The sequence below is a fragment of the Xenopus tropicalis genome, chromosome 1 (genome assembly GCF_000004195.4).
Source record: "Xenopus tropicalis strain Nigerian chromosome 1, UCB_Xtro_10.0, whole genome shotgun sequence".
Taxonomy (NCBI): domain Eukaryota; kingdom Metazoa; phylum Chordata; class Amphibia; order Anura; family Pipidae; genus Xenopus; species Xenopus tropicalis.
Window position 1 is genome coordinate 192066490 of NC_030677.2, and position 12165 is coordinate 192078654.

General features: G+C 41.8%; 1 protein-coding gene across 3 annotated transcripts in view; it reads left to right on the top strand.

The window, feature by feature from the left end:
- arl15 (ADP ribosylation factor like GTPase 15) overlaps nucleotides 1–12165 on the top strand; it is a 199184-nt gene that overhangs the window by 47561 nt on the left and 139458 nt on the right. For 2 of the 3 annotated variants that reach the window (XM_012960270.3, NM_001007880.1), the window contains 1 exon segment: nucleotides 988–1047. The exons of the other annotated variant lie outside the window; for it this stretch is intronic. In XM_012960270.3, the coding sequence (XP_012815724.1) occupies nucleotides 988–1047 (60 nt within the window). 3 annotated transcript variants of the gene reach the window in all.

The window sequence follows — 12165 nt, forward strand, 5'->3', positions numbered from 1 at the left end:
TGGAAGGTAAGTGGGTGCTGTGTTGTGCTTCAGTTGCCAAATACTTTGCTTGTAACAGGTTGAGTAAACCACTAATATCAGAGGTAAAGTTGCAACTACAGGCTGATCCCTTGTGTGCTTGATTATCAGCACATGAGCTTACAATCAAATTCAGCCTCAGATTCTATCTATAAATCAGAATCAAAGTTTCTGACTTATAAAAAAAAAAAGACTTTAGATCTATGAAATCATTGACTGCATCTCAACTAACCCTGGAGCTGGAATCCATAGTAACCAATCAGCAGGTAGAATTTTCTGGTCACTTGTTTAAAAGCCAACATTTTATTGGTTGCTGTGGGTTATTGCTCTTGCGCAGACTTAGTGCCTTTTATTACATATGGGGTTTATTGTCTCATATAATGACTAACAAGACCTCCCAGAAGAGCCCTGGTCCATGGTACCTGCAATGAAAATGCAGAGTAGGATTGGCTCTTCTGGGTGTTTTTCAGTGGGGAGTTTGGAGCGGGGTCTATGCAAGATACAGGTGGATTAGTTAGTTGAGTGACAATGAGCCATACTGATGAGCTTCCCTGTTCAGTATGCATTGGCTGCTGCAAGCTGATTAAATACCTATTGTGCCATAGGCCTTGGAGGTTCTAACCATGAAGTTATATCTCCATTATTACTAATCACGTGTGCCATATGCATTTGCCACTGGAAGAGATGCTGTCAGTTTGGCTTCTGTTCTCCACCCCTCTCCACTGAGTAAACACCTGAATGAATGGTGCGTGGCGGCTCCTGTGCTAACATGGGGCACTTTTGCTTGCTGCACCAGTAAAACATTCTCTGTTGATCCCTATTCATTCAGTGAAGGGAGTGGAAACGGCCTTTCAGTAATTGCTGTATCGCTTAAAGATGGCACACATTTCTTGACATATTGTTTATGCAGGAATATAAGAGGAGACCCTAAGAACATCTTATATGTTACCTTCTTTCTGTTTGTTTTAGGTTTCAGCATAAAAGCAATTCCTTTCCAGAGTGCCATCCTGAATGTAAAAGAACTTGGAGGTAATGGATCCTTAAACACCCTATTTGTTTTACACGGTTCAGCTGGAGTGTTAAAGAGGCCGATGCCCATTTTAGTACATATTTTGTAGACCACACGGACTGTTATGTAGTACAGGTATGGGACCTGTTATCCAGAATGCTTAGGAGCTAGGGTTTTCCAGATAAAAATTCTCTCAAAATTTGGATCTTCATACCTTAAGTCTACTAAAAAAATCATTTAAATATTTATTAAATCTAATAGAATTGTTTTGCCTCAAGGATTAATTATTTCTTGGGATCGAGTACAAGGCACCGTTTTATTATTACAGACAAAAAGGAAATAGTTTTTAAAATTTTGAATTATTTGCTTAAAGTGGAGTCTGTGAGAGATGAATTTCACGCAATCTGGAACTTTCTGGATAAATCATCCCATACCTAAGATAGATGCATTTACATTTGGTTCACAAAGGACTAAAGGTGGCCAATGCACACTCAAGATCCACTCGCTTGGCGAGGTCGCCAAGTGAGCGGATCTTCTTCCAATATCCAGACCTATGGGTGGGAGATATCGGGCTAATTAATTTGTTTGGCCCTGGGACCACACAATCTAATTAGAATGGCTGGTTTGGGGACCACATCAATGAGCTGATGTGGCCCCCAATCCATCAAACCTGCCCAATTGAGATCTGCCTGATTTCAGGCCAGATATCGGTCGGGCAGGCCTATCATTAGTGCCCATACACGGGCAGATAAGCTGCCGAATTGGTCTAAGGGACTGATATCGGCAGCTGGAATTAGCCTGCGTATGCCCACCTTAAGTATTTCCTTGTTTGATTTCATGTTCTGTTTGCAGGTTATCTGTAAAATCGACCTTCTGGTTAGTTGCTATGGGTTTGTGGCCAAATTTGTCTTTTTCACTACAAAACTTTCCAATGTTTGTGTAAAGCATGGTGTGGCAACATATGAGATCAATATGTGGCCCCTAGTTACTCAGATGTCACATTTTACATTTTATGCTGTTAATAGCACAATATAATATATTCTGCTCTGTGGCAATAGAAGGACCAGATTCCTTGTGTGGTTGTTAAAAATACACACACACGTGCATGAAACTGACATTGAATTTTCTGAATGATTTAAGTTAATGCTGGTGCCCCTGTTTACCTAAAACTGCACCTTCCCGGGGTATTTCTGCAGAAGATCCTCGTCTTCTTTTAACTCCATTCCGGGCAGGCACATATGCAGTAGAGTGAAAGCCAAACCAAAGGCTGGTATTTACGCACTAGTGCTAGCAAAAAAAAGGGAAGAGAAATTAAAATCACACCAAATAACCCCTAGCCGGTGCAGTTTTCCACCTACAGGAGCACCGGCCTGGGGTATCAGGTTGATAATTACAATAACTGGGGGGTGCCTAACATTTGAAACCCCTCAGTGTTTGAGTTAGTTCTGCTTTAACAAATATCCAGAAAGTTCCGAATTACGGAAAGGCCATCTCCCATAGACTCTATTATATGCAAATAATTCTAATTTTTAAAAATGCTTTCCCTTTTTTCTATAATAATAATAATAATAAAACAGTACCTTGTACTTGATCCCAACTAAGATATAATTAAACCTTATTGGAGGCAAAACAATCCTATTGGGGTTATTCAATATTTAAATGATTCTTAGCAGTTATGGAGATCCAAATTACGGAAAGATCTGGAAAACTCCAGGTCCCGAGCATTCTGGATAACAGGTCCCATACCTGTACTTATAAATAGGGTATGTTTTCCATTTATATAAGGCTGTGAAATTGCCAGGGCAGGTTAGGGAGAAACTAGAGTATATTGCACTACTTTGTATGTTCCTTCTTAATACTGTACAGTGCAAATACCAATATTATAGGTACTTGTTGTTCAAGTATTGCTTTCTTATGTGACAAGGGAATTTTTTAAATGTATCTGGCACCTTGCATGTTCTATCTAAAGTTAAAACTCCCAGTTTACCCAGTCAAGCAACACAGAACTTACAATAACAGTATGGTATATTACTTGTATCAGGTAAGAATCTGAAATTCACACTTCTGCCTGTGACATTAGACAGGGGAAGTGAAACTGGCGAATAACGCAGATTGTTGTTAAGGGCTAATAACCCTAATAGCCCTAATTTTACTGGCCTTTTATTGCTGTGAGTAGTAACAGCCCATCACCATTAACTTAATAAGGTAATTCTATGGGCTATAAACCAATATTAAATTTACTCCTGTTTGCAAAGTGCTGCACCTTGGGCTTGTCAACTTGATGTTATGATGGTTTCGGTAATATTTGCACGTTCTGGCAATTCACTTTTTAACTGTTAGTTAATTTTACATTCATTTGTGTTAAATGCCAGGCAGTGCTGTAACATACGGAGGACTTTATGGGCATTTCCTGGGTTTTGGTTTACTTAGGAAAACTATATAAACTCTATAAAAATTATCTTAGGTAGAGATATGTGTGTAGAGTGCCATTTCCGCTAATCAATTTGGGTGTTTTACAGATAAAACAACTGATTGATTAAAAATGCAAGACATCAGTAAAAGGCAAAAATACAATAACAGTATTGGAATAAAATTGAATAATGGTCGCACAGTGTGCTTAGCATTAAAAGAAAGTAAGTGTGTGTATGTATTCATGTATAAAGTGTGTATAATTGCATCTTACTTGGGTGCAAAGACACTGGGGATGCACTGAATCCAGGGTTAAGATCCCCATACTAATGACAGGCCTGCCTGACCGGCATCAGACCTGAAATTGGCCAGATCCCGATCGGGCAGGTTTGAAAATTAGTCAGATCGAGGACCGCATCGATTCATTGGCCCCAGGGCCGAATGACCGAATTAGTCCTATATTGCCCACCCATAGGTGGGAATATTGGGAGAGGATCTGCTTGCTTGGCGACTTTGCCAAGCAAGCGGATCTTAGCGTGTATGTCCACCTTTAGTTTTAGGATCCGCCCAAAATTTGGCCTTTTTCAGCATGATTCGGATTTGCCTGAATCCTTGCCTCTGGCCTAACTGAATCCTTAAAATCAGGAATACATAAAATGCCCAAATCTTTCACAAAGGATTTGGGGCTCGGCTGGACCCTAAAATAGGGGATTCTGTGCATTCCTAAAAGACACAAGAGATCTGTTGGTAGATGGCCCAGGGCACTTTGGAGAACTGCAGGTTGCTTATCACTTTATACAAAGCCGCAAAGGTCTACCCACTACCAATGCTTTGTGGGTAGTGAGGGCATTCAGAATTCAGTATAGTAAGAGAATGAGAATGTCTGTGACCTCCTCCCATGCTGATCACTCAGGTAGTCAGGGCACCTCCATTAGACTGTAATGGGAAGAAGCTGCCCACGGTTCAGGGCACTCGTTGAGACTCTCTTTGTGCTCAAATCAAACTCTCTTTTGTGCCCTAATAGAATAAAATAGCAGCGAGAGTAAATATAGCAACTATACTTGCAAGGCGTATAATATATATTTGGTTTTCATCCATTAAAAAAAAAAATCCCCCCATCTTGTGCGGTCCGGATACAGTACAATACATAAAAATTGCATTGTTCCACAGTCACTCACTCGTTCCTGAGCAGTGACATGTCTCCCACCTCGCACACTCACACAGCCTTCACATCACTCACCTTTGAGTTTCTAGGGAGAAATGCTGACAGTTTGGCACTTACTGTCATTCCCTTCTGTCTGTATCTGATGTCCTCAGACATCGTTGGAGGTACGGATTCAGTTTCCTGAGCAGTGTGTGAGTTCTGCCCTACAATATATGTCATTTTTGATTGAAAAGTATTCTTTTACTGCAGCTACAAAAAAAAAGAACCTGGTTGCCAGCCTGACTTGTATAAACAGGTGGCTGGTGTGTCAGAATGAATAGATTTTACTAGTTGGGTAGTGGAAATTACATTGTATTTAATATTAAATATGTAGCAGGGATTTTTATTTGGATTCATCCAGTTATTAATGGAACATGCTACTTAAGTTCTATAAACATTGGCAAAGTGCTTCCAGTTACTTGACATGTAAGTTGCTTATTTGGTGCTCTCCAAGTTCTGTTTCTCAGAAGCGACGTGCCAATATCTTGCACTGATGTGATCTTAAAAGATACGTTTTGGATTGATGGATCTGAATTACTAGGCTGTATTTGAGCTACTAAACCAGCAGGTTTTGTGAAAGCTTTCAAGGCAATGTTAGCTGGGGCTGTTTGGGTGCTTTAAGTGCTGTTTATTAAAGATCCTCTTGACCAGGGGTCCTCAACTTTTCTTATTTGTGAGTCACAATCAAATATAAAAAGTTTTGGGGAGCAACACAACTATCATAAAGGTTTATTTGGGTGCTGAATAAGGGCTTAGATCAGTGATCCCCAACCAGTGGCTCAGGTGCAACATGTTGCTCCCCAACCCCTTGGATCTTGCTCCCAGTGCCCCCAAACCAGGGAGTTATTTTTGAATTACTGACTTGGGGGCAAGTTTTGGTTGAATAAAAACAAGGTTTACTACCAAATAGACTAGACTAAAGGTGGCTAAACACAGGCAGTTTAAGTTGCAGTTAGCAACTTATCTACCCATTTATTGACCCTACTGACAACCTATCCTATAGCTAACAGCAAAAAAATCCAGTAGCACACTGAAGATGCAAATCGTGAAAAAATTGTATTTTATTTGCCCAAGTACATAAAAACAAGCAAAGAGCAACGTTTCGGGACCCTCCGGACCCTTTCTCAGAAACCTGTTATCCAGAAAGCTCTGAATTACAGGAAGGCCATCTCACATAGACTCCCTTTCAATCAAATAATTTTTTACAGCAAATTGTTTGAAATTCTCATTATAGAAGCCTCCTGTTACATTATCCTAATACTGATGGAAGGCTGATGGCCTATTTTTGGAAGATATTCTGTCTCCACCATCAATAGTCTAAGTTGGGAACTGTTTAGTAAACAGCAGAAATCCCGTTTATGGGTGCCATCTAATGACTTGTGTACTATGCAGCACCCGCTTTGTTTGTATCTGTTTTCTGCTGTTTCCTTGGGAAGATAAACAAAGGTTGACTATTTGCAACGTGGAATTATTTAGGTACTTAATTATTCTTAGACCAAGCAACAAATTACAAGATTGAAACCCAAGTCAATCTAACTGGTCCACCTACTCTGGCTGCCTTTGACAGCTGACACGGCGGATTTGAAGGCCCCAGATTAGATGGTTGTGACTCATCCGTCCCACTGTAAAAGCTTGCTCTAACTTGCCCATCCACCGCGCAGACCACATTCCCCCCACTGATCTTTCATGAGCCGCCCCTGAGTGCCTCTGCATACTTCTAGGCAATTTGTCACTGGATCAGTAGTAGTTTAATGAGCATGAAGTCTCTTGATGGAGCGTTCAGCAGTCCTCGTGTCAGGAAGGTTATCCTAAAATTGGACTTAGTGATGGAAAATAATTAGCAAGGCAAAGAAATTCTGTGGAATCTGGCTATTTTGCTTCCTTTCTTTGAACTGTCATTTGTGTATAGTAGCAGATTTTGTTAATTTCCTTTGTGATGGGAAGAACTGTTGATGGTTCCTGCCCTTGCATAACTAAATGACCGTTGAGCGAATCTTTTTCCCAGGCAATTAAGTAACTAGTAAAGAGCATAATGTACAAATGTAAGAGAACTGGATTTCTAATACACTGGACTGTTCCTTTTCCTGGACTGTAAAACTGGTATAAGGACAATTTTAAATATATTTCTCTATATAGTTACCCCCTTCACCCACACTATGACTACTTCTAATACACCTGGAAAATGTTATTTCAGTGCTTTCGGCAGCCAAGCACCCCTAAGGGCAGTTTCAGTGAACCAGAGTTTTTGGTAGATCAGTGGTGGGGGCCATGTTATCCACAATCACCCATCGTAGCCTCTAATGTCATGCATGTGGCCACTCCTGACCTGTGTATGGCACTAAACATCCTTTCTGACTTAAGGTGGCCATACATGCTACCTACTGGTGGGCGATATAGGGCTAATTCTGTCGTTTGGCGATATCAGGCCAGATGTCAGTCGGGCAGGCCCGTTGTTAGTGCCCATACATGGGCCGATAAGCTGCAGAATCGGTCTAAGGGACCAATATCGGCAGATAGAATCAGCCCGTGTGTGGGAACCTTTACGTCTGCTCGGCCTGACCAGATACATATTGGGCAAAATCCCATCAGGTGAGGGGTGCATCAGACCAGATTAATTTCCTCAGTTGCGCACAGGCCTGTTGTTTGATGAGTGATCCAGTGGCAACACTATCAGACTGGAAAAATGTAGAAGAGGAAGGCCACTAATTCAAAAACACAAGTTAACATAATGGTGCAAAATGGTTTATCTACTCTCATACACAGGCTTTTTCCCTTTATTCATTTCATACATTTTCCCCCTAATTTACTTATTTAGCAAGCTGATAAGTACTAGTGTGTGTTTGAAACCAGTACCCAGAGTAATCATAGTCCTTGCAGAGATGCTCCGTCTGGAACTGAACCTAAGAACCCAGCAAGGCAGCTAACCAGTACACCACTCTGCTGCCCAATAAGTAGTTTGTATGGTACTGTTTTATTGTTTATTATCACATTAAAGTACTTTTTAATTCTTATTTTGCTTGTAAAACAAGTATTATCAGTGCTTTACATGGTCCTTTTGCTTCTGTGTGGTTAATTGCTTGCAGCCTCCTTCACTGTCTCCCCTCTGATTGGGCTCATTAGAAGTACAACTACAAGGAAACACTGAAATAAAATTAAATGGTATGTTATAGACCACAAACCTCTACGCTTTTGTCACATTGCTTTCTGCTCCCCTTGGACAGTATACTCTCTTCTCCAACATTGGTTCAATGAACATACTTTCTGCCTATTCTTTCCATTAGGAAATGTCTATATTTTTTTTTATTTCCTGCTGTAAACAGGGCAGCCTTTGAAAATAAAGCAAAATCCACATTCTACTTCCTGATTCCAAAAAGCAAAGTCAAACAACCCAGCAGTCGGCTGAGAATCCTCTGTATAAACAAACCTCTCCCTTTTCCAAGCTACAGCCTGCTATCTCTTTAGATAAAGGTCAGCTATAATTGCATTTTCGACAGGCAAAAATATATCCAGCACTTGTCCTATTCTGCTGTCAGAAGTGGAACCTTCCTGTGGATCGACTGGATAGTCCCATGTCAGCGCATTATCTGAATGCCTCTGTGGGGCACACTGGAAGTGTTATAGGATGCCCATTAAAAGAATTGGGACTTTTTTTTCAAATATTTTCCGTCTGGGTTAAAAGAAGGCAGTACTGTTCTTTGCCAAATGAACTGGGTTTGCTGGGTTTTTCATGAATAGTAGAATTGCATCATCACAATGCGGGCCTTTGATAGTTTCAAGCTGCGCTCCCTTTAGAATAATGGAGTTATTTTACACGGATCAAATAGGAATAGCATATTTGGAAAGTTACTTTAAACGGGACAGTATCATCAGTTTTCAAAAAAAAAAAAAAATAGCCTGAAAGCAAAGCATAGTGTGCAGAAACATTACTGTAATACTTTATGAGAATAAAGCAAGAATCTATAATGTAATAATCTATAAAGGTTACGAATTTATCTATAAAGAAAAATCTAATAAGGAATTTATCTTCGCAGCAAAGCATGAAGTCACAAAAGTCATGGATCTGTACCTAACAGACTTGTTTTACACCACTACAAATTTCACAAGTTTTTTTTTATAGAATTAAAAGCGACTATCCACTGGCCGATCCTGTATATATATTATCCAACTGCAGGGTCCACAGGCTGAACTGACATTTTCAAGCTCTATCAAAAAATAGACTGGCTTTATGTCTCAAAACCACATTATATTAATATTTAACCCCACTGTACTTCAATATTGAAACAAATATATTTATTGATTAAGCAACAGGCTTAAAAAAATTCTTCCCCCCTCCTTAGAATCATTGGTGTGTAATAAGAGGGGCCCTTCCCTTGTAATCAAACCTTAATTGGCACAAAGCATTCCAAATTACATTCACATACACATTCACAATATACAGCTCAGAGATATCAGTGTGGCTGCTACCTTAGAATGAATATGCTGTTTGTATTAGTTCAGGCAATGCAGAACTATAACTCTCCCTTGGGCAGAATACAAGTGAGAATACACGAACCCACTGCCATTTATTGTTGTATGTTGGAAATAAGAAGAGCGTACTTAAACCTCCAGAACTGCAGTGCAAATATATCCAGAGCTTTGTGATTCGGTTTCTTAGTTGCCATAGTAGGTGAAATCTCAAATCAAAATGAACCCTCCAAACGCCCTATTCCCAGGCGCCGATATTCACCGAGTCATAATGGCCAAGTATAGCATGATTATTGACCAACTGTGTCAAGTAATAGCCACAGGTAGTCTAGGTCGCCCCTTATTGGGGGCAGAACAGCCCTATTGGGTTTATTATATCTTAGTTGGGATCAAGTAAAGGTACTGTTTTATTATTAAAGAGAAAAGGAGTCGGCAAAAAATGAACCGACTCCGACTCCTACTAAATTTAAATGGGAATAAAAAAAAAAATAAAGCAAGTTTTAATGTCTCAATTCACAAACAGTCATAATTAATTACTTCTCTGCTATAAGAATAAAGCCCAATGCACGCAGTGCATAAATGAACATGTTGAGTGACCATGAAGCTTTTCATTGACTGTATGCTTCACTTAATGGGACGTAACGCACAGTTACGGTGCGGCAGCTCCACTGGTCGGGTTCCTCTGTTACAGGGAACCCAATGCCCGCTGGGAACCCAGCCTAACTCTCACTGATAACTAGAAATACCTGTATACGTGAAGGGAATGGATAGTCCATAGTTTAAGACTGAAGCTTTAAAACATTTAAAAAACTGCTGTAATTCAGCTGTAATGTTAGCTTAAACTTTAAACATGACTATGGGATTCTAGGGAAATCATTAGAAGTAGGAGTATAGATAAAATTGTCTATCAGTTTATTATCAGTTCAGTCGTGTTTTAAGTGCACCTTCCTGCCCCTTTCCTGGATGTATAAAATACATTAGCACAGTGCTGTCCAACTTCTGCGGTGCCGAGGGCCGGAATTTCTCGCGCATACATGGTGGAGGGCCGCTAATGGAAGCCAGTTTTGACCACTCCCCCTTTTAAACCACACCCACTTCAAACCACACCCATTTTATCACAATGGTGGTAGTGCAGCAAAAACCCAAAGGCTTGGTCCTCACTGCAGGGATATCAACCATCATTCATATGTGAAAAAATTATATTATGTCATATTAAGACACACCCCAACCCCCAGCATATAATTACACATCTTAGGTACCATTTAATGGCTATTTCAAACTGCTAACAAACTCCCAGAACAAACCCCTGCCAGGTTCACCTCCCACAGGCACCATAGGGTAGAAAGAGTATATGGCACACACAGTCAGCACTCTGCCTGCCCTACGCTACCTGTGTGTGCCATACTCTGCCTGCCCTATGCTGCCTGCGTGTGCCATACTCTGCTCTACCCTGCCTGTGTGTGCCATACTCTCCCTGCCATATGCACCTTTGTGCTATACTCTGCCCTACCCTACCCTGCCTTTGTGTGCCATACTCTCCCTGCCATATGCTGCCTGTGTGTCCCATACTCTGCCTGCCATATGCTGCCTGTGTGTGCCATACTCTGCCTGCCCTGCCTGTGTGTGCCATACCCTGCCTCTGTGTGTGCCATACTCTGCCTGCCCTGCCTGTGTGTGCCATACTCTGCCTGCCATATGCTGCCTGTGTGTGCCATATACTCTGCCTGCCCTATGCTGCCTGTGTGTGCCATATACTCTCCCTGCCCTATGCTGCCTGTTTGTGCCATACCCTCCCTGCCCTATGCTGCCTATGTGCCATACTCTGCCTTCCCTATGCTGCCTATACACAGGCAGCATAGGCTAGGCAGTACTTACAATGTCTGAGGTGTGAACAGACGAACAATGTGGGTGATTACAGCCTGAGCAGAAGGTGTGAACAATGCAGGGGGTGAACAATGCATAGATTAAAAGGTGTGAACAGTACAGGGGATTAGATGTTTAAACAATACAGGGGGATTACAGTCTGAATCTGAGGTGAGAACCATGCAGTTAATCTCAGTACTGATACCATTTAAAGTGGGCCGCCAGTTGGACAGCACTGCATTAGCATATTAAAAACAGAGGAGTCGGAGTCGGGAGTATCAGAAACTGAGTCGGAGTCGGAGTCGGAGTCGGAGAATTTATCTACCGACTCCACAGCCCTGCTGACAGGTGTCGGCTGGAAGGTGCTGGGGTGGAGAGGCGAGCGGGACAAGAGGACACAGGTGCAGGGAGGGGAGGGGTGAGGACTGACAGGTGTCGGCTGGAAGGTGCTGGGGCGGAGAGGTGAGCGGGACAAGAGGACACAGGTGCAGGGAGGGGAGCGGTGAGGACTGACAGGTCTCGGCTGGCAGGTGCTGGGGCGGAGAGGCGAGCGAGGAGAGGAGCAGGGATGAGAGGACGCGGGGAGGGGAGAGGAGCAGTGAGGAACGGTGACAGCTGACAGGTGCTGGGGGGGGAGAGGCAAGCGGGGAGGCTAGTGGAGCGCCATCTTTAAAACATGGCGGCGCAGACAAGGAGAAATACTGTTTACTTCGGGAGGACCGTACTGGTGAAAGGAGCATTTTTAGAAGAAAGGATTTCAGTGTTCAGTTACATGCAGGGGCCCTCTATTACATACTAATAGATGAGTAAAACCCTTTCCTTCTCCTTTAATACGTAGTCACCCAGTGACTGACTGTGCAAAGTTTGGGAACCCTGGTATAAATAGTGTGAGAAAGGCAGCAGTAAAAACCAATAAAATTCAATTGGTGAAATCTGATTGGCTGTTGGTGGCTCTACCAACTTTGTGAAAAGGTGTGAAAAGTTTGGCGACACTGGTGTTAAACGTGTGAGAATGGCAGCACTTTAAATTTCCCCATTAAAATCAATGAAATAAATCAGCAGTTTAAATTTAAACATATGAAGGTGAAATCTGATTGGTTGTTGTTGGCCCTGCCCACTTTTCTAGATTTGGAATGTAGTCACCTAGTGGCAAACTGTGCAAAGTTTAGGGACCCTGACATTTAACATGTGAGAATGG